The sequence below is a fragment of the Schistocerca cancellata genome, chromosome 1 (assembly GCF_023864275.1).
Source record: "Schistocerca cancellata isolate TAMUIC-IGC-003103 chromosome 1, iqSchCanc2.1, whole genome shotgun sequence".
Taxonomy (NCBI): Eukaryota; Metazoa; Arthropoda; class Insecta; order Orthoptera; family Acrididae; genus Schistocerca; species Schistocerca cancellata.
In genome coordinates, this window is record NC_064626.1 from 1,003,508,187 (window position 1) to 1,003,532,395 (window position 24,209).

General features: G+C 42.6%; 1 protein-coding gene across 1 annotated transcript in view; it reads left to right on the forward strand.

The window, feature by feature from the left end:
• LOC126088855 (delta-1-pyrroline-5-carboxylate synthase) overlaps positions 1-23,717 on the forward strand; it is a 221,391-nt gene extending 197,674 nt beyond the window's left edge. The window contains exon 15 of the mRNA XM_049906867.1: positions 23,355-23,717. Within this exon, the coding sequence (XP_049762824.1) occupies positions 23,355-23,521 (167 nt within the window). The 3' untranslated portion in view covers positions 23,522-23,717. The remainder of the gene's footprint in view (positions 1-23,354) is intronic.
• The last annotated feature ends 492 nt before the right edge of the window (positions 23,718-24,209 follow it).

Below are 24,209 nucleotides of genomic sequence, written 5' to 3' on the forward strand. Positions count from 1 at the left end.
GTTGCTCTTCAACAAGCTTACGTAAACAGCTTTCTGGTTGCCGAGTTACCTAGAAAGATTAAAACAGAAAAGCAGCAGGAGAAATATACTCTACACAAGATGCCCCTGGAGGAATGGTCAGTAATCAGGGATATGACAGGAATGACCTTTCGAAACAAAAAGGTCTAGTAAGCGTGGGCTCTAAAGTGCGTACATTGAGAGCTACGAGAACTTTTTCTGTAGAAGAGATGCGTTTCACAGTAGCGAAGATGAACAACATATCATTCCCATTGTTCTTAACGTAAGCATTTTAGAGCCCTTGTTTACTAGGCTTCTTTGTTTAGAATGGTCGTTCTAGTCACATCTCCGAATATTGGAGGTTCCTCCTGGGACATCCTGTATAAAACACGTAGAAAAACACAATACACATACTCTGTGGCAAAGTGGACGACCTGTGTCATTGTGAATATATATTCCTTCGTGTTACACAAACTATTTGGTATTACGAACTTTCTCAACTCTTTTTTTTAACGTATCTAACGTTTTGATGGTCTGGACAACATTTTTCTTGTATAGGGCTCTCACTGTGTTCTTCGCTACGAAAATCTTTCCTGAATTTTGGTCATTATTGTTTATATGGCTGTTTAATGCTGAAAATTCCCTATACGATTTACGGTAACACACACATTCGCATACAATAGCAAGCTAAAACATTATGACCACTGCCCACCGCGAGATCCACTGCTTCCTAGATTTATTACGGGCACGCAGCGCCGTCAGAAAATTATGTAAGCGGACTAGAGACGAATGGGGAATCATTCTAGTAACAACAGAGGCCGCAGTTGGGGAAATCCACTAATGAAAGTAACTTTGACAAAGGGCAGATTGTAATGGCTCGGCGCCTGGGAACCAGCATTTCGGAAACGACAAAAATGGAGGACTGATCGAGTGCTGGAGGTCTATGGAAAGCAATTTTAGGACACAGAAACCACGGATAGGCGAAAAAATGTTCGACTTCAACGCCTCACCGCAGAACGTAGACGCAGAAGACTTGCCCACTCTCTAAATCAGGACAGGCAGCGATCTGTCGCACATCTGACAACAGAGTACAGTACTGGTGCAGATATGTTTCGGAGTGCATCGTTCAGCGCACAGGGGGATCCATAACATACGGCCCTAACAGTTTACATTTTGACCGACAGAAATGCGTGGGACGGTGGAACAATAGAAACGTGTTACCTGGTTGGATGAATCACGTTACACCAGGTCGACGTTCGTTTCCGGATACCTCGTGAACCAGACGAACGACTGTTCGAAGAAAGCAGGGAGGCCGGAGACGTTCACCTGAGCTACCATGGGACCTGTGGTAGTAATGGAAGGTACGATGGCAGCTGGGGAGTACGTGAACTTTACTGCGGATCGCCTGCATCCCATCGTGCTTAATGTCTTCTCTGATAACGATGATATATGTCAGGCAGAGAGACTGACCGCTTCATAAAGTCAGAATCGTGCCACAGTGGTCTAAGGGGCATCATACTGAACTCACGCTGATATGTTGCCAAGTATACGCCAGATTTATCTTCAAATCCTTAATAAGAGAAATATGTTTTCAGTAGTTACTCTCAGTTTCCGAAAGAAGGTTGTCCGTTTCATTTCCATTTTGTTAGTGCTGGTTCTCTTGCTTTCTGAAAAATCCTGACGAAAGACTACGTGAATGCCTGATTACTAAGAATTTTTTCAGCTACGTAAGAAACTGTGAGTGGATGTTTTTCTAGTTTTCTTCGTATATTATGTAGTAGCTGCACCCATTACGTCCAACCTCTAAGCATTAGGATTCAGTAATTAGGCATGTATTTACTATAAACTAGATTAGCGCCCACTGCTTCGATCGCGTAGACTGCATGGCTTGCAGAGATTTTTTTGTTTTTATTTAATCGAATTTTTATGTTGTTCGCAAATTGCAATACCTTCTAAGCTTTTCACGCCAATTAAGGCCATCTAAGCATGGTCTTTTCCGAATTTACTTGTGACCACGAAGTGATTCTGGTAGCTGGAGTCCAAATACAGTATTTTGTTAATCATGCCTTTTGCGTTCATTTGGAGATATTTCCATAGCAACTTTCATCGCCTAAGAAATACTTCTTTATATCTAACCGGGCATTTAGCTTTAAAATTTTAGTAATGTAACGAAATATTTTCTTAAAAATTTTCATTGTCTGTTTCACTTCCTTGGGGTTAAATTGCCAGAAACGCTGAAACAAGTATCTTTTCTTATTTCAAGCGTGAAGTCAAACACCAGTTGTCATAGATGTAGCCTTAAAAATGCCTTAGTAGTTCTTTAGTGACTACTTACTTTAAAAAAAACTTTCACCCACTATTTTAGCCCCTTAGTGGTTGAATTAGTTCTTATTTTCTGACTGAGAAACCAAATGCCAGTTTTCGTAGTTCTACCTTCAAAATTCCCTTAATAGCGACTTTCAGCTCCCTCACCTGATTAGTAGTGGAATTTCGGTCGGACAATCCCTTTTTAAACTGTGCCTACAGTATTAGATCCACACCGTCTCGAAATTTCAAGTTTCTGTCCTCAGCAATTTGGGCTGGGCTATGACGAGTCACTGAATCAGTCTGACCCTATTTCATCCTATTAGGGGCTGAATTTCCAAAACAGTGGCACACGTATTTTTCATCTCTAACGGAGAAGCCAAACACCAATTTTCAAAGATTTAGTTCGAAAAATGTTTGTACAGTGAAATATCTCCTTCAAACTTTCATCCAAGTTTCACCCCCTCCCCCCCCCCTAGGGGTTGAATTTCCAAAAACAGTGAACCATGTGTTTTTCCATTTCTAACTGAGAAGCCAAATTTAAATTTTCATATATTTAGCGTTAAAATGCTTTCATAATAATATAAAATTTCACCCCCTTAGGGCTTCTATTTCAAAAAAAAATACCAATATCCATATATGAAGCTTTTGAAATACTTCAGTAGTTCTTTAAAAATTACATATTTGCAAAAAAGCTTTCACTTACTTTTTCACACTGTATGGTTAAATTTCCAAAAATATTGAAACATGTACCTCTTTACTTCTGACTGAGAAACCAAATAACAATTTTCGTGCTTATAGCTTTAAAATTACCTTAACAGTGATATTTTTGAAAAAAAAATCCCCTATTTCAACCCCTTAGGGTTGGCAGTTCGAAAAATCCCTTCTTAAACGACGCCTGCAGTTTAAGATCCACACCTTCTGCTAATTTCAAGTTTCTGCCCGTAGCGGCTTGTGCTGGGCGATAATGAGTCAGTCAGAACCCTCTCTTTTATATAAAATCATTAAAGGGATTAAGGTCGTGCCACGAAAACGGTTTGACCTATTGTTAAGGGTCCATTCCAATCGCTTCAGTTTTCAACCGGTGGTCTTAAACTGTAAAGCAGGTAGTGAGAGGCGATTAACCTCTAGAGACCTGAAACCAAACTTTTAAAGAAGTAATTGGGAAATCGGTAATATTTCACTTCTTAGTATCACTAAAAGCCAATAATTTGTAAAAAAAAATTATCATTCCATACATGGCCTACAGCTCATACATCGTATGTGATGCAGCAGGTCTCTATCAAGCAAAAGTAACCTTAACCCATTTTTCAAATATGATACATCTGACCTCTCTGAAGCTAAAATAGTCAAAAGTATAAAATGTTTCTTTATTGCTGTTTATTGGAATTTTAAGTTAGGAAACATTCATGAACAGAAATCAAAGCTTGTATACATTATTTATTTATTCTTACAAGCCTTTCAAGAGACTACAAAGCATAGTATGTGAAAATGCCAAAGATTCGATAATTTCAGAGACTAAATTTTGCAAAAGAGTGTTCATTACACGTAATTACGTAATAATATACATGTTTACCTACATATAAAGATTACTGAACTCAGGATTTTTGTTTCCACTCTCTAAGCTGCTTCATACTTTTTGGGAAGTTTTGAAGCAATTCCTTTTTGAAGTGAAACACAGGAACACAGAAGTCTTTCATATTACGAACTTATGACTGGAACAACCTTGCATTTTACAGCTAGATCTACATTTTTGTCTCCCAGGCTAAATGTCTGGCATATGCAGTGCATTCCTAGGTCTTTTGCATGCTGGTGTGATGGTTTGTATTGACTTCTTTGCTTCATATCTTTTCCTTTCGTCCGGAATATTCTGGTCGATGGACTCCAGTAGCAACTCCAGAATTTCTGAACTATTCATTTTCTCATTTACGACAAGTAGGATGTAGCAGACAAACTACACTTCCTTTACATCATTCACACGTATGTAAACACAACTGGCCTGATAACGTGCAAAATGTACTCATACTGTCCGATTCTATCAAAGTTGGTACAGTACATTTACACGTGCCCTGATGCTCGTAAACACCTGCAAAAACTTACAACGTGACATATTTAGACTTATTTGCTTATAGTTTTCTTGATTATTCTCACAAGTAATATTATTTCTGTGTCTTACCATCTCTTTCACTTGGTATCTTCGCTTGCGCGCAAAAACTGTGCTTTTCGTAAAGTGCTACCACCTTCTTGTGACTGTGAGAAACATGAAAAAGAAAAGAAAAGAAAAAGACGAGCGTGAATCGCAGATTGTATAGTATACGATACACACATTATTTCCGATTGTGAGAAAAAATAGCGCCAGCTGTATCATATTTGATACGTGAGGCCGCTAGAGGTTATGAGAGGTTTGTTTCCTCTTTCGATACAGGTAATTTACAAACGTTGGACAGTTGTATATCGTCACAGGCCGTTAAACTGCAGCAGTGGACATTTGCAGTACTTATCAGTCTTTAATTAAGATCGTTCTAATGAAGCATATCATATGGCAGAAGGTTTTGGAGGACAGACCTCTGCATTATGCCATAGCAAAAAAAATCAAGTCCCTTTTATGTAGAAGATGTGGAGAGGACGCGTTTTACGTGTGGTGGTTTCACACATCTTTAATAAATAATCTGTTTTTGATAATAAAGGTATACGGTGATAGACGCCCAACATTAATCAGAGTGAAGTAATAGGCTGTCGCGCGGTTCCTGACTGTAGTGCCTAGAACCGCTCGGCCACTTCGGCCAGCAATTTGTTTTACATGTGCTATTTTGCTACATAGTCTCCATCACGTTCTGTGACCTTACGCCAGAGGTGAATGTAATCACCAAAGCTCTTTCTTGGAATGATTGAGATGAACCTTGAATTCCTTAATCAGCAAGCGTAGAAGGACCTTTGAATCCTGTTCCCCACTAATAGGAGTCGAACACCTTACCTACGTAATCTCATCGCATGGTCGTCGGTGAGTGGACCACAAGTGAGATAAAACGAAGGGAAAGCGGAACGAGGACAAGTTATCACAGTGATTCAACTTTATCATTCAACTTTATCTCGCATCGCTCCTAATAAAAGACGCTGTATCAACAAATTTTTCTCCTAGATTATCGAGGCTGTATCCTGTTTTTCTGCCAAGCACGCCAGTGTTAAAGCATAAAATACAACAAATACTGCAGATCTCTCTCTCTCTCTCTCTCTCTCTCTCTCTATCTATCTATCTATCTATCTATCTATCTACGTCTCGAACGCCGTGGCTATAAGCGTAACAGCTATAATACAAAGCAGTGTAAACATCCGTTTCTCGGCTATTTCACGCAAGCATTTTTTGTTGAAGGTATTGCATCCCACGTTGTGAGCTGAATGAAGATACATTTCTTTTTCCAATTTTTGCTATTCGTGCTGCGTTCGCCACCCTTTCCATTTTACGCAAATGTCCTTTTGGTCTGTGCATTAAATCTGACTTCACACATTCGCTGTACTTTTCACCGTTACCGGACTTCACACGTATCATTTGTGTGCGCGTTAATGGCTTCCGCGACCTTCTAAAAAGATAGCATCTCAGAGCAACGTATAAAAATTCGCGACAAGACCAGGAAGTAGTTGCAGTACAATTTTGTTAAGATTACCAAGTCTAAGTGAGAGTAATGGTACAGTCGTTACGTTCGAGAACACGAGGAACTGGCAGCATTAGGTGGCGGAAACCACCGGGACAATGGAACCAGATCTGGCTGGCAGCCAAAACGACGAATGCTCGGTGCGGGGTGAGGTACGGGAGGGGGCAGGAAGTCGCCGCCCGCCGAGTCACAATAACGTACCGGCGGCACGAGGACGGTTTTGCATGGACGGCTCCCAACATGAATGTGGATGCAAGCCAAATCCTGCGTCCTCGCAAATTTGCAGGCCACCTGGCAGTTTGATGTTTTTGGTCGTACACGAAGTTTCGTAGAGCCTCGCTGTTGTAGTGTCGTCGACCACGAGCTGATGGACTAGAATTAACTTCTCCGTACTTCTCTGTATACTTTTTCCCAGGAGGAAGGGGTCTGGAAAGGTTCAAATTTAACTTACAGACTATGTCAGGTGCCCTTACGCAAATCAATGAGGTCATTACTGAAAGAAAGGCGACGTGTCAAAAGCATAATTATGGTTGACGACCGTGTTACTTAGAGAATAGATTCATGAGGTTGTACAAGAATTATGCAAGTGAATAGATGCTTCTTTCCTCTGAGTGTCATGCCGTTCAACACTTTCGCAGTTTGAGTGTACAGTGTTGGAATTACGCTCTGGTTCTGCGTAAAATTTGTTCTATAATTGACTGACGCCTGTCCTTCTGGCAAATTACGACAAAACACGCGGTTTACGAGCGTGGTTTAATAAGTCAGGTAAGAAAGCAAGAACAAAATTTTTGTTTCTTAAACAACGCACCTTACCTCTCACCATAGTCTCCATTGAGAGAAATACATTTGCTCCAGCGATCCTCCAGCTTTTTAATCCCATCGTAAAAAGTATGTTTTGTTGAACTCTGCAAAATACTCGCTGATTGGAACTATCACTTCCTCATTTGATGACAATTTCTTTTCCGTAAGCCTAAGTTTCAAATTAGTGAGAGGAAGAAGTCACTTTTGGCCAAATTTGGTGAATATGGTGGATGAACAACCGATTCGAAGCCCAGTTCACGCACTTTTGCCATTGTTATAGCTGTTATGTGGTATGGTGCAATACCCTCGTGAAAGAACACATTTTGGCGTGTCAATTTCGGTCTTTTTTCACCCTACGTAACTCTCAAATAATCCAACAATGAAACATAATAGGATCATGTTATGGTTCTGCCTTTTCCCACGTGAACTATGAGGATTAGTCCTTGGCCATCCGAAAGAAACAGTGGTCGTCATCTTACCATCTGACAAAATGGTCTTTGTCTCTTGGCGCGCTTTCAACAACCTTTGTCCATTATTTTAAGTGCCGTTTTGGCTGTGGTGTGTAATGATAGATCCAGGTTTCATCAACAGTCACAAATTGGCTCAACATTCTTGCGAACTGCGGTTAAATATCACCAGGTATTGTTTTGATATGTTTTGCCGGATGCACCTTTGGTCGACTGTGAGCAATTATGGCGCCCACCTCGCACACAGCATCTTCATAGCCTATTCGCCGTGCAAGATCTTATGAATTCATTCAGTTGAGACGCCTACAGTCTCATAAAATCTCATTCATTTTTATTCGGCGGTCTTGCATCATCATATTACGGATTTTGTCAATGGTTTCCATTGTAGTGGCCTCAATTTGAACGGCCGGAGCTCGCTTCGTCATTGGTGGTTGTCCGACCATGTTTAAATTAAAGCAAAAGCAAAAGTAAATGGTCTTTATTGATGATGCAGAGTCCGGCTAAACTTCATCCAACTTTGTTTTGATCTGTGCAGCAGTCCGACCCATCAAACTATAATGTTTAATAGCAGCACAAAATTCGGTGTTCTCCATTTTCGATCTCACTAACACACTAATCAATGCATTTGCTGTCAACAATAAACTGTACGCTGTACATTGGCCCGCATCTCGTGATCGTGCGGTAGCGTTCTTGCTTCCCACGCCCGGGTTCCCGGGTTCGATTCCCGGCGGGGTCAGGGATTTTCTCTGCCTCGTGATGGCTGGGTGTTGTGTGCTGTCCTTAGGTTAGTTAGGTTTAAGTAGTTCTAAGTTCTAGGGGACTGATGACCGTAGCAGTTAAGTCCCATAGTGCTCAGAGCCATTTGAACCATTTGAAGCTGCACATTGTTGAAGTTCTTTGTACAATCGTTGGAATAATCAAGCTTACCAGACATGAAGTTGCAACAAAAATGTTCCATTCTTTCATGGAAATTTAGTAGACTGATCAAACGATCCTCGCAAACGTCTTCTTATGCCACAGGATATCACTGCATCGAACTGAAAACACTGGTGCACTGTCCTCTAAAATCTGTTGTCATCTGTTCATAAGTTCGTGTAAATAAATAATAAATAATTCCCCACAAGCTTTTTTCTCAGAACGCAGTTATTCGAAGAGCCAGAGCTTGGCGACAGTATCATTCAAAATTTGTTTTAAAAAATGGCTCTGAGCACTATGGGACTTAACTGCTGAGGTCACCAGTCCCCTAGAACTTAAAACTACTTAAACCTAACTAACCTAAGGATATCACACACATCCATGCCGGAGGCAGGATTCGAACCGGCGACCGTAGCTGTCGCGCGGTTCCAGATTGCAGTGCCTAGAACCGCTCGGCCACTTCGACCAGCAATTTGTTTTACATGTGCTATTTTACTACATAGTCTCCATCACGTTCTGTGACCTTACGCCAGAGGTGAATGTAATCACCAAAGCACTTTCTTGGAATGATTGAGATGAACCTTGAATTCCTTAATCAGTAAGCGTAGAAGGACCTTTGAATCCTGTTCCCCACGAATAGGAGTCGAACATCTTACCTATGTAATCTCATCGCATGGTCCTCGGTGAGTGGACCACAAGTGAGATAAAACGAAGGAAAAGCGGAACGAGGACAAGTTATCACAGTGATTCAACTTTATCTCGCATCGCTCCCAATAAAAGACGCTGTATCAACAAATTTCTCTCCTAGATTATCGAGGCTGTATCCTGTTTTTCTGCCAAGCACGCCAGTGTTAAAGCATAAAATACAGCAAATACTGCAGATGTCTCTCTCTCTCTCTCTCTCTCTCTCTCTCTCTCTCTCACTATCTATCTATCTATCTACATCTCGAATGCCGTGGCTATAAGCGTAACAGCTATAATACAAAGCAGTGTAAACATCCGTTTCTCGGCTGTTTCACGTAAGCATTTTTTGTTGAGGGTATTACATCCCACGTTGTGAGCTGAATGAAGATACATTTCTTTTTCCAATTTTTGCTATTCGTGCTGCGTTCGCCACCCTTTCCATTTTACGCAAATGTCCTAGAACCGCTCGGCCACTTCGGCCATCAATTTGTTTTACATGTGCTATTTTGCTACATAGTCTCCATCACGTTCTGTGTCCTTACGCCAGAGGTGTGTCAGAGCATTTACCCTCTGTTGGTAAAAAGCTATTTTCCTGTGCTCGTAGACATCTTTTCAGTGCATGAATTACGCTGTCCTCATCTACAATGTGTGTCCTATCTGGAGAATCCTCAAGGGACCAAAACAGATGGAAGTCTGGGGGCGTCAAGTATGGGCTGTAGGATGTAAGAGGCACTGATGTCCGACCCAGTTTGTTGATGTGTTCCTGGGTTCCGAGACGTGTGGGTCTGCGTTGTCATTTTTGATTTCTTTTTTATTCTTGTCAGACTGAACAACTCGGAAACAATTCTTGAGTTGTTTCAGTCTTCACATATGCCTTTGAAGCCGTGGTTCACCGTCTTGCAACAAATACAAGCCATCACTATTCCAAAAGACTGTCACCATGACTTCGCCAGCAGAGGGAACTGCCTTGAATTTCTTCTTTTTGGTGATAGTGGGTGGAACCACACCAGCGATTGCCTTATTGGTTTATGGCTCAGTATCAGGCATTCACGTTTTGACATATGTAGTGACCTGCGACACGAAGGTCTCTTCATTAGTCTCAGACTGCTCCATCAGTTCAGATGGAATTTTACTGTCTGTTGTGGGCATTCGTGTATCCAATCTTGAGCACAGCTTTAAACAAGTCTCGGTCGCCCTACAAGCTTCTCCCATGCTCACCGATATCCGTGGGGCCAATTCTCGAGTTGTGACGTGCCGGCCTGCGACGACAACGGCATCCGTACGGTACACTAAGTCGGGAGCAGTCGCTGTGAGTGGGTGCCCCAACGTGGTCGAACATGGAAAAAAGTTTCAGCACTTCCTGTAACTTTAACTCTCTTTATTGATCACCCAACAATACGCCTGTCAACTGTAACACTACCACATATTGCAAATAAACGTTTATGGACGTTCAGAAAAATTTCTTTTTGTACCAACAAGAATTTCATTACAGTGTTTCGCTTGTAATCAGTAACTTGTGAATCCGCCATTTTAACCGTTCACTATGGCTACTTCATCTTTCGGAATCGGCTGAAACTCTGTACACGTACAGAAAAACCTAAAATTTGAAGCAGCTATGTACTGGGTAGTCAGGAACAGATTGGAAAGCTTGCAAGGGTGTTGCAGGGTAGGTTGTGCTGAGAAATAATTATTAACGAAAAAATTCGATACTTCGCTCCGCTTCCGAGTTGTTTCGTATTGAAGTTAGCAAATCAGGTCGTTGCACACGCAGATACGAGCGGCCTGCCAGATACGGTGTTGTCAAACGTGTTCTTCGTTTGGCTTTTTAAAACTGAAGAAGAGAGCGGTACAAAAGTTGGACGTGAGACGGTAGTAAAGGACGAACCCGAGCCAAAGGCTGAGCTGTCTAGAACGCTATCATCTACGCTACAACGACAGCTAGCACCAACTGTAGTGGTGAGCGGCTTGAATTTGTCCGCGCAACGGCCCTATTGGCTAACTTCAATGCTAATTGTCTCGGAAACGACTCAACGTATCGAATTCTTTTCTGAACAATTATTTTTCAGCGGAACCTACCCTGCAACAGCCTTATAATCTTTTCAGACTGTTTCTGAAAGCCATGTATATTAACGGTTCTAAACAAATTTTTGGAACTCTTTTGTCGAATGACCCTCGTATTTAAAAATGGATGCTCACTGAGAGTGGATGTTCCAGCATAGAGCTGGAAAGCCTAGAGAAATTTCAGCCAATCTTGGTACACACAGGACTTAGTATCAGCAGACTGTCTAGGTAAGAGAGCCCAAGCCCCTACTTGTGGGGCCGGGGTTGACAAAGTGGTTGCACACAATCAAAAATCAATACTACCTGGAGTGATTTCAATCAAAGTTGGAGCGTCTGTTTCTTACTTTACGGTCAGTATACCATTCCAGTAGCACACTGCTTGCACTCTTAGGGGTGGCATGGGATTGACAGGACAACGACATTAAAAATAATCGAAAGAGGACAACATTAGTGGCGAATCCAAAAGACGGAAGAGGTCTGGGCTGATTGGTGGCCTACACTACCAGTTTTAACGCCTTAATGTGGGGGGGGGGGGGGGGGGCGGTAGGAACGGGTGACATGTAAAGCATAGACCTACGTTTAAAACGCTTGGGTCAATTCAGTGCAAACTTAGTACACACCTACCTTAATATCAAGAAAAAACACTGCGGTACTATAACGCCACTATCACTCCTACAGATGGTAGTGAGTGGCAGTAATGGAAGGGAGTGGGTGTCACGCAATTATAGTTCTGGAACGCCTGGTTCAATTGCATCCAAACGTGGTACATATTAACATACAGTCTAGAAAAATATACTGGTTGAGTAAGACACCCCTTATGGATGGTATGGGTGTGTGAAGGAGATAATATGGAAAAACAGTCGTAAATTACCTGTAGACAGATTTAATTCCTTTCCCTGCTAATACAAGATTCGCATAAATAAGTAACACTGCTTCACCGGGTGAGTAGATACTTATCTACAATTTCATAGAACTAAATTCAGCGGGCAGTCGGCGAAAACAGATTCCGCACCAGCTATTTCTAGGGATGGATGAACTGATAATGTGCAATGGTGTCAGCTATTGACGACAAGATGAAAGACAGAGATGTTCCACTTTGAAATTCGCGATAGCTTGGAGTTCAGAAGAACGGATCTAGGTGCTCTCTGTGTCCGCTTTTCATCATCTCTGTGCCAGATGCGGGTCACGTTCATACGCCCATCTTGTTATACCCTTGGAAACCATTCTACCTTCCTACATCCTGCGAGACTACTGAAAAAGCACGTTCCCAACTTTGCATCGGCCAAAGACACGTTCGTGTAATCCGTTTCCTGGAAATACGAATAGGGGCACGGTAACTCACGACGGCATTTCACATTTGTGCGAGTTTTCTGTGTTGTGTTTTTCATTTTGTGAATGGATAAAATCTTTATCAGATACAATTTTCTTTGTTAGTCAAAAGTCACTCTTGCAGGGTTCCTTCCCCTTTCATATATTTAAATCGTTTCGCTCAAACGGAATAACGTAATAATTTCGGTTCTTCTACTTTCCTGGTTACTTCCTTTTTTTCGCATCCTTTCATCTTTTTTTCCTTCTGTCATCCATATTGTTTCCCTTGCTTATACTTTTGTTTACCTTTGGGTCCTAAGGTGTTGATCTAACGAAGTTTCTATTTGTTGTTTCCAATCATTTGACAATGTTTCATTTCATTTCTGTGACCCGAGTTATAAATTACTTCTTTTCAAAGAATGAAGTAGTATTCGTTTTGTTAGCTCGTCTTCTTTCCTACGGTAGAGATGTATAAAGCAGATTGATTCTCGTTATGCCGAAATTTCGTATATATTGGTAAAACTCTTTGATGCTGTTCATTTTCCAACAGTCATTTGTTTGTGCTATCACATTTTCCTCATAATTCGTATTTCAAGTCCATTCAGTTTGTAGGCCAGTCTTAATCAAGTGCACGCACATAAACATTGTGGCCTTACCCTTGTGGTGGAATGTTTTTGTTTTTCTTTTTTTATTTCTAGTGACGAATTTCTTGTAATTGTTTTAGTTAAAACGTGAGCTCTTTCCATTTTATTAATTCTTATATCAGTTGTGTATCTTTTAGTTTACTCAATTACACGGTTTCACCAATACATTTAAATTTAGCGTTGTTTTCTATTTTATCTATTTGTGATTCTAAACTGAAGAGCCAAAGAAACTGGTACACCTGTCCCCGTGAAAACGCAGAAGTGCCACAACGCTAAGTGGCGTGGACTCGAGTAATGTCTGAAGTAGTGTTGGAGGGAACTGACACCATGAATTCTGTAGGGCTGTCCATAAACCAGCAGGAGTCTTCTGAACAGCACGTTGCAAGGCATCCTAGATATGCTCAATGATGATCATGCCTGGGAAGTTTGGTGGCCAGCGGAAGTGTTTAATCTCAGAAGAGCCACTGTGTAGAAATTCTGGACATGTGGGATGTCTCATTGTCCTGCTAGAATTGCCCGTCAGAATGCAAAATCGACATGAATGGATGCAGGAGATTAGACAAGATGCTTACCTACGTGTCACCTGTCAGATTCATTTCTAGACCCATCAGGGGTCCCATATCACTCCAACTACACACGCCCCATACTATTACAGAGCTTCCACTAGATTGAACAGTGCCCTGCTGACATGCAGGGTCCATGGATTCCTGAGGGTACAAGTCCATCCGTTCAATACAATTTGAAACGAGACTCGTCCGACCAGGCAACACGTTTCCAGTCATCAACAGTCCAAAGTCGATATCGATGGACCCAGGTGAGGCGTAAAGCTTTGTGTCGTGCAGTCATCAAGAGTACACGAGGGGCCTCTGGCTCCGAAAACCCATTTCGATTATGCTTCGTCGAATGGTTCGCACGTTGACACTTGTTGATGGCCCAGCATTGACATCTGTAGCAATTTGCGGAAGGGTTGCACTTATGTCACGTAGAATGATTCTCTTGTCATTGCTCCCGTTCTTGCAGGATCTTTTTCGGTCACAGTGATGGACATTTGATGTTTCACCTGATTCCTGATATTCACGAGACACTCGTGAAATGGTCGTACGGGAAAATCCCCACTTCATCGCTACCTCGGAGATACTGTGCCCCACCGCTCGTGCGCCAACTATAACACTACGCTCAAACTCACTTAAATCTTGATAACCTGCCACTGCAGCAGCAGTAAACGATCTAACAACTGCGCCAGACACTTGTTGTCTTATATAGGCATTGCCGACCACAGCGCCGTATTCTGCCTGTTTACATATCTCTGTATTTGAATACGCATGCCTATACCAGTTTCTTTGGCCTTTCAAGTGTATATTTTGATGCTTTTTTTAAATTGTTACCTGTTCTGTTTGCTATTTTCTCCAAACGATGTGTTCCAGTTATTTCTTTCGCTTTAATATATTTAAAAGTAATACACTTTCCGTAGGATGTGTTCGCAGAGTACTGATAATAAATGTTGCAATGCCATAAACCAACAAACATTAACTAATAAGCGTAGTCCACATTTGACCTAGAGTGATGATACAAACGATTAATATTACTAAAAAAATGACTGAGAAATTACTTTTTTCATAACTGCTTTCCTAAGGAAGACCATAGCTCAGTTCTTACTTATCATTGTCATTCAAATGAGAAAAAAGCACAGTCAAGATTAAGATAGTGCAGAATCCAAAAATAATTTAACAATAAAAGATACTGGGCGTATTGGAGTCCAATAGATTGAACAGGGAGCATGCGGAAGTACTCGTAACTCGTTTAGAGACAATTTATCGTAGGACGGATGGACACTCGAAGGTTCCCCGTGATTGGAAAAAGGTACTGGGCGTATGATAGTTTATTAGAGGTTTAGCCCCATCTCACTGATATCAAGCTGTTGTGGAATTATAGATCATGTACTGTGATCGGAAAATCTGGGTTGTTGGAAGCAGAGCTGAATGTGTGAATGTGTGAAACCCAGCTTGCTCCGTACATTCCCAGTTCATAAGACTGAAGATAAGTGCTTGGATTAATGTCGTCTTTTTTTTTTTACTTTAGAAAGCCTTAGAAACATGTATTGAATGAAATGAACAGCATAATGAGCCACACCGTTTATGTCGAATAAGCTGAAGAAAGACGAAAATGATGAGCGGTAGCAGGACTGAGAGTAGAAAACAAACATCAGATTTGGAGGCGAGGAAATAGGCAAAGTTACAGAATTCTGCTACCTTGGGAGCAAAATAACACCTAACCCTCTCAGTCAAAGAATCCTCAGTGTCTGTGACTGGCTGGGCTGTGGATTTCTGCACCTCCGCTGTAGGATGGAGAACTGTAGGACTCCACCACTTGGTAAGTCAGGAGACTGCTATACAAAGGAAGCAGCTGCTCGGGTAGCAGAGTACCAGAGTAAACACATTTAAACTGTCAAAGATTTAACAGTAAGTTATCGAAGTATACGTAGCAAAAGTTCCTCAGTTTCCTGCGCTCCATGGATGTTGCCACACTCAAATTATTCTCGGAAACGACGGCTGGCTGAAACCTGGGACAGAAAGCTCGAAAACGAGACATGGAACATATACCGAAAAGACATATTAGACGCAATGGAAGGGGAAATTTTCATTGCAGTCGAATTAAATATTGTGTCTGTCGAGGTCGAAATTGAGTATAAGTGTGGAGTTATCTCTGCTCGTATGAAAGGAATAGGTGAATTCAAGTTAATCAAGACAAGTTTCCTCCGTGACGGTTGCAAAATGATTCAAAGAATGATTCAGTAGCGCAGAAACACCCAGATCATGCATATTAGCTGGAGGCGACTTAAACCTATCGAGAGTAGGCGTGGACGTCTGTGGATTCATTGCAAGTGGTACGGACAGACAGTCTTGTGAGGTGGTTCTGAACACATTTCCCGAGTGATGCCTTGAGCAGCTACCTCGACAGGTCTCACGCATTGGAAATATTTTAGACTTTTCAGCTACAAACAGGCAGTATCAGTGTAAAGACTGGATTAGAGATCACGATACCATAGCGACGATCGTTACTCAACTTTATAAATCCATCAAGAAGGATGTAAAAGTATATGTACTAGAAAAAGTAGGTAAGCGGTTGTTGGTATCCCACTTAGACAATGAATTGACACCATTTACGTCCAGTGTGATGGATGTAGAGAAATTATGGACAAAGTTTAAATTGACTGAAAATTCTGATGAAGCTGAAACTGTTGTACTCTCGGTTCGAAAAAGAACGCGCAAATGTCGACAGGAAAAAGTTAGTAGAAATACACTCCTGGAAATGGAAAAAAGAACACATTGACACCGGTGTGTCAGACCCACCATACTTGCTCCGGACACTGCGAGAGGGCTGTACAAGCAATGATCACCCGCACGGCACAGCGGACACACCAGGAACCGCGGTGTTGGCCGTCGAATGGCGCTAGCTGCGCAGCATTTGTGCACCGCCGCCGTCAGTGTCAGCCAGTTTGCCGTGGCATACGGAGCTCCATCGCAGTCTTTAACACTAGTAGCATGCCGCGACAGCGTGGACGTGAACCGTATGTGCAGTTGACGGACTTTGAGCGAGGGAGTATAGTGGGCATGCGGGAGGCCGGGTGGACGTACCGCCGAATTGCTCAACACGTGGGGCGTGAGGTCTCCACAGTACATCGATGTTGTCGCCAGTGGTCGGCGGAAGGTGCACGTGCCCGTCGACCTAGGACCGGACCGCAGCGACGCACGGATGCACGCCAAGACCGTAGGATCCTACGCAGTGCCGTAGGGGACCGCACCGCCACTTCCCAGCAAATTAGGGACACTGTTGCTCCTGGGGTATCGGCGAGGACCATTCGCAACCGTCTCCATGAAGCTGGGCTACGGTCCCGCACACCGTTAGGCCGTCTTCCGCTCACGCCCCAACATCGTGCAGCCCGCCTCCAGTGGTGTCGCGACAGGCGTGAATGGAGGGACGAATGGAGACGTGTCGTCTTCAGCGATGAGAGTCGCTTCTGCCTTGGTGCCAATGATGGTCGTATGCGTGTTTGGCGCCGTGCAGGTGAGCGCCACAATCAGGACTGCATACGACCGAGGCACACAGGGCCAACACCCGGCATCATGGTGTGGGGAGCGATCTCCTACACGGGCCGTACACCAATGGTGATCGTCGAGGGGACACTGAATAGTGCACGGTACATCCAAACCGTCATCGAACCCATCGTTCTACCATTCCTAGACCGGCAAGGGAACTTGCTGTTCCAACAGGACAATGCACGTCCGCATGTATCCCGTGCCATCCAACGTGCTCTAGAAGGTGTAAGTCAACTACCCTGGCCAGCAAGATCTCCGGATCTGTCCCCCATTGAGCATGTTTGGGACTGGATGAAGCGTCGTCTCACGCGGTCTGCACGTCCAGCACGAACGCTGGTCCAACTGAGGCGCCAGGTGGAAATGGCATGGCAAGCCGTTCCACAGGACTACATCCAGCATCTCTACGATCGTCTCCATGGGAGAATAGCAGCCTGCATTGCTGCGAAAGGTGGATATCCACTGTACTAGTGCCGACATTGTGCGTGCTCTGTTGCCTGTGTCTATGTGCCTGTGGTTCTGTCAGTGTGATCATGTGATGTATCTGACCCCAGGAATGTGTCAATAAAGTTTCCCCTTCCTGGGACAATGAATTCACGGTGTTCTTATTTCAATTTCCAGGAGTGTACATCCATCTGTAAAAATATCGACACCCGAAGCATACAACAGCTTCCTCTGTCATACCTCAGTGAGAAATCTTACCGAGAAATCGAGAAAATTCAGATCCTACGCAAAGTCGTCAACGGCCTTGCCGCAGTGATAACACCGGTTCCCGTCATATCACCGGTGTTGGCTAGCACTTGGATGGGTGACCGTCCGGGTCTGCCGAGCGCTGTTGGCAAACGAGGTGCACTCAGTCCTTACTGAGAAGTAGTGGCTCCGCTCACGAGAACTGACAACGGCCCGGAAGAGCGGTGTGCTGGCCACACGCCGTTCCATATGCGTATCCAGTGACGCTAATCGTCTGAGAATGACATGGCGGTCGGTCGGTGAGATGGGCCTTACAAGGTCTGTGTGGTCGGAGAGAGTCTACGCAGAAGCAGTAAGTGGTTCGAAAGCTTCTGCCCAGTCAGACGTCCACCAGTCTCGTGTGGAAACAGAAGGAACCAAAAGCAAACGCCAGTCATTCACGTAGGAGAATGGTACAACCGTCGTTTCACTATCTCACAGAGTCACATATGGAAGACATACAGTAATAACAGGCTTCCCTGACTTAGAGAATCAGCTGAAAGAGTTAGAAGCAAATAAGTCCCAGTTCGATTTTACAGAGAATACTATACTGAAATGACCCATACTTACCTTTATTTATCACGAAACTCTCTCCAGTGCAAAATCTCAAGCGACTGGGATAAATCGCAGGTGGCTCCTGTACACAAGAAGTGTAAAAGTTCAGACTTGCAAAATTACAGACCAATACGCTTAACATCACTTTCTTTCAGAATTCTTGAACGTGGTCTCATTTCGGTTATAATAAATTTCCTTGGGACAGAAAAGCTCCTATCCACAAATCATCACGAATTAAAAAAAAAGAAAAAAAAAGTCGCCCATATCAAACGCAGCTTGCCCTTTTCTCAGATGAAATGCCGTGAACCATGGCAGGCAACAGGCCGATTCCATATTCCGAAACTTTGGGAATGCGTTTGACACGGTTTCCCATAGCATTCAGCTAACGAAAGTTCGAGCATACGGAATAGGTTCCCAGATAATTTAGAGGTTCGAAGACAGCTTAAGTAACAGAATCCACTACGTTGTCCTCGACAGCGCATGTTCGTCTGAATCAAGGCTAGGATTGCCCCAGCGAAGTGTAATACCTGTAGACCCGCTCTTGTTTTCTGACAGCAGTCTGCAGCTGTTTACTGAGGAGGACGTGGTATGTGGGAGGGTGGTGTCATTAAATTAGGGGGCACGATAACTTAGGCAATATTTTTAGTTGGTGTGACGTGATGTCAGATTGTTTTAAATGAAGAAAAATGTAAATTCATTCAGATGAGTAGGAAAACAATCCTTCAATTTTCGAATGTGCTATTAACAGCGTGCTGCCTAACAAGTCACATCGACTAAATATCTAGGCGTAACGTTGCAGAATGATATAAAATGCAACGAGCACGTAAGGACGGTAGCACAGAAGGCGAATGGTAGACTTCGGTTTATTGAGGGAGTCTTAGGAAAGCGTAGCTCATCTGTAAACGAAAAAGCTTAAAGAACACTAGTGCGGCCTATTCTTGAGTACTGCTCAAGTGCTTGGGATCCCCAACAGGTCTAAGCAATTCCGATTTCTGACCATTAGGTTAGATCAAATGGCAAGTATTACGGAGATCTTTCGTGAACCCAGATGAGAACATTCGGTGGAAAAACGAAGTTCTTCACGCGAAACAGCGTTGAGAAAATACAGACAGCCGATATCTGAAGCTGATTGCAGAACTATTCTACTGAAACCAATGTACATTTCACGTAAGGTCTATGAAGATAAAATTTGAGTTCGTACGGAGGCGTATAGATCGATGTTTTTCCCTCGCTCAACTTGCAAGTGGAACACGAAAGGAAATGGTTGGCAGTGGTACGAAATACTGTCAGTTATGGACCACAAGGTGCCTTGTGGAGTATGTATGGAGATGCAGAGAGACAGAAGACGAGAACAGGCAAAGCTGGCAGTCTGGTCTTGCATCAAATATGGGCCTTAAGTAGAACAATCAATTCCTGGAAATGTACGTTTGGAGCACAGCTTTGTACGGAAGTAAATCGTGGACTTTGGGAAAATCCGGAAAAGAGAATTGAAGCGTTTGAGTTCTGGTGCTACAGAAGGATTTTAAAAACTAGCAACTAGGTGGACTGATATCAGATACGATGAGGTTTAAGTCGTATTAGCAGAACTCGTGGACAATGATTCCCCAAAGTTTCCGACGAAATCGCACCCGAAGTGCCTGAAAAATAGTTAAATGCGTGAAATGACCTTCCTGCCACGCCCGCTTTTTGAAGCAATACTTCAGTATCCACAGGCTCAGAGCAGTAAATACTTCAGTATCCACAGTCTCAGAGCGGTAACAACTCTTTCATACACAAGGAGAGGTTTTCAAACTGCATCCTAGATGTTGTCAAGCTCACTTACAGGTTTCTGGCCGATCCTAAACTTCTAAAAATGTGTGTTCATGGTAAAATCCAGAATCCAAATTAGTCTCCAAATTCACTCATATGGAAACGATGACGTAAAATCACATTTTCATCTGTTACAGTTGTCAGAATTGCAACTTACGATGCAGTTGTTGTATTTAATGATGGGAACATGGGCGGCGGATGGGGGTGGAGTTGAGAATATTAGAGAGAATGACCTTTAAGATAGGAAATCTTACTGAAGACATATTGAGAAAAATAGATTTACTGCGCGTCTCTCCTTTCTGGTAAAGGAAAGATAGATTATCCATTGTTTAAAAGTCAATAACTGGCAAACTAATTGACGGAGTTGTCTCATCTTTGGTAGTGTAATAGTTTGAAGTTCGGGAAATCGCCACACAAGCGTTGTATTGCGTTGTTTTGTTTTGTCAGATGACAGTCGACAGATATTCAGTGTTTTTATCTTAGTTGCACCTAGTTACTCGAATAAACATGGCTGGCGCAAGGTTTACATTCGATGAAAGGAAGTCAGTTTTGAAGTGGTATTGTGTTTTGATCTTAGTTGCACCTAGTTACTCGAATAAACATGGCTGGCGCAAGGTTTACATTCGATGAAAGGAAGTCAGTTTTGAAGTGGTATTTTTAGTAAGAAAACATTAATGAGGTTAAACGGCAATGGCGAAATGAGTATCAAACAGAACCACCGACAGGTTTAACAATTCGTCGCATTCGAGACAAATTTGAAGCCGAAGGCTGTGTTAAAGATGTACACAAACAACGATCTGGACGACCTGTAACAGTTACAAGTCTAGCTAACTCCCGTCGTGTGTTACAAGAATTCACCTGCTCACCACAGAAGTCTGTGAACAGTGTGCCCGTGAAACTGGAGTGAGTCGCTCAAGTGTTCGGCGAATTTTGAAGACAGCAAAGTGGAAGTGCTACATCCCACGATTGCTACACGTAATGAACGAGGATGACCCAGATCGTAGAATGGAGTACTTCGAGTGGTTTACTAACATGGTTCGCAACGATGAAGAGTTTAAAGAGATGATTGTGTGGTCTGACAGTTCAAACTCAATGGTACAGTAAATCGCCACAATTGCATCTACTGGGCCGCCGACAATCCGAACGTCCATGTAGACAAAGCCGTGAATTTGCCCGGAGTAAATGTGTGATGTGGGTTGCCTTACCGGGGCTTGATTGGGCCATTCTTCTTTGACGGCGCAGTTACCGGTGAGATGCACCTTCACAAGCTTCAGACATCCATTTTACCTGCCATCCGAGACTTGTATGGAAACGGAAGAGTCTACTTTCAACAAGATGATGCCCCAGCCCACTACCAAAATTGTGTTAGGGCGTATCTCGACGAAAATCTACCAGGAAGATGGATAGGCCGTGTAGGTGCTGTGAAGTATCCACCACGTTCCCCAGACCTAACTCCTCTGGACTTTTACCTGTGGGGAACATTAAAGGACGTCGTTTATCGACAAAAGCCACGCACGTTGGATGAACTTGGAGAATCCATCGTACATTCATGCGCAAATATCCAACTGAACACTTTGCAGTCAGTAGTTCGTGCTGCAGTTCGGCGGCATCGTTTGTGTGTGGATGTTAATGGTGACCATTTCGAACACCTACAGTGATAGCTTTCAGTTGGACTTTAAGCTACACTCTCACCAAAAATGAGACAACTCCGTCAATCAGTTTGAAAGTTATGGACTTTTAAACAGTGGATACATTTTTTTGGAACCCTCTGTATGTACAGAAATATAATTATAAATTAATAAGATTCTCATATTCGGTATATTCAAAATAAACTCATGAGAGAAGCTTACTATATGAAAAGAGATTAAACAGAGAAAATTGTGTAGAAATATCTTGAATAGTTTATTTTATTTATTTATTTATTTATTGTTCCGTGGGACCAAAATTAAGGAGAAGTCGCCATGGCCTTGGAATGTGTCAATACATGAAATTATAACATGATAGTAGAAACAGATAAAATGAAATATAAGAAACATATTGAGGCGACAAGTCGTAAGTTTAAATAAAGAAAATCAAGAATGTAACACTGGAATTTGCTTAATTTTTTAGCTCTTCCAGGAGCTCCTCGACAAAATAGAAGGAATGAGCCATGAGGAAACTCTTCAGACTAGACTTAAAATAGTTTGGGCTACTGCTAAGATTTTTCAGTTCTTGTGGTAGCTTATTGAAAATGGATGCAGCAGAATACTGCACTCATTTTTGCACAAGAGTCAAGGAAGTGCATTCCACATGCAGATTTGATTTATGCCTGGTATTAACAGAGTGAAAGCTGATACCTCTTGGGAATAAGCTAATATTGCTAACAACAAACGACATTAAAGAAAATATATACTGTGAGGGTAATGTCAGAATTCCCAAACTATTGAATAGGGGTCGACAAGAGGTCCTCGAACTTACACCACATATAGCTCGAACAGCCCGTTTTTGAGCCAAAAATACCGTTTTTTAATCAGAAGAATTACCCCAAAAGATAATACCATATGACATAAGCGTATGAAAATATGCGAAGTAGACTAATTTTCGTGTTGAACTGTCACTTATTTCAGATACTGTTCTAATGGTAAATAAAGCAGCATTTAGTTTCTGAACAAGATCCTGAACATGGGCTTTCCACGACAGCTTACTATCTCTCCGAACGCCTAGGAACTTGAACTGTTCCGCCTTATAATATGCCCATTCTGTCTGATTGAAATATCGGTTCTTGTTGAATTGTGAGTTAGAAACTGTAAAAACTGAGTCTTACTGTGATTTAGCATCAAATTATTTTCCACAAGGCAAGAACTTATTTCACCAACTACATTACTTGATACTGTTTCAATATTACACACAAGATCCTTCACTACCAAGCTGGTGTCATCGGCAAACAGAAATATTTTTGAATCACCTGTAATACTAGAAGGCACATCATTTATATAAGTAAGAAACAGCAGATGCCCCAGCACCGACCCTTGGGGAACGCCACACTTAACAGTGCCCCATTGGGACTGAACATCACTAACACTCTCAATATTGCGGAAAATTACCTTCTGTTTCTGAGAAAATGGTATATACGTTATTTTTAAAGTAAAATTCCATTTAAAAAAGTTTGTGGATTTAGTGCACCTTTTATATAGTGTATGTTTTCCATGAATGTGCCTCCTTTAACAAGGAGAACATTGATGAGCCTTTTTTGCGCAATACATTACATTTATTTACGTTTTACTTGCGTTCTGCCCAACCGTCTTGGGACTACACGACCTGGTGCCGTCGCTGATGTGCTCCGTCACTGTTCCGCAGGGGCCGAGGTGGGCATCAGCACGGCGCGCATCCACGCGCGCGGCCCCGTCGGCGTGGAGGGCCTGCTGACCACCAAGTGGGTGCTGAGCGGCGAGGGCCACACCGTGCAGGACTTCGCCGAGGGCGGGCCCTGCACCTACCTGCACGAGCAGCTGCCGCTCCACTGAGCGCCCCTCGCCCCTCCGTCCTCTGCTCCTGCCTATTTATTCCGACCATTCAGACATGGGTGGCTGAGCTCCGGGCCAGCCGCAGCTGCCAGCAACTCAACTCCACAATGTTCATCACCCATCATGTAATCATAATTCATGTATAATGTTCAGAATGCACTAAACACTGAGATAATAAACAACTCACAAATTATTATCGCTTGTTTTGCAATTCTGCCTAACACTGGCATCAGTGGCGTGATACTCAACGACTGGACTATAAGGAAAGGTCCATAGGAGCAATTACTATCAAAGTAAAAAACTCTTTAAAAAATAGCTTATTGCCCAATACAGTCTATTACGCGGGATTTTGGTAGAGTGATGCTCTGCTGGGCGCTGTACAAACCTGGGCTTACAATTAATATTTCCTTTATTAAACATTATACTACAACACAGAAAGCTGCCGCTGCTTGGAGAGCTGCATTAAACCAGTCTCAGGACTGAAGACCACACAACAACAACAACACTACAACACAGAGCATTTCAGTTTCAAGAAGGAAAATTTCAGGAATATAATGATACAGGACATCAAAACAATAACTAAAATACATCCATCAATTATACATGGTGCAGAAAACAATTAGAACAAAAGTGTAGCGCCGAAAGATAACACCGAAGAAAGGAATTCGCGTACAAATAGAAACTGGAG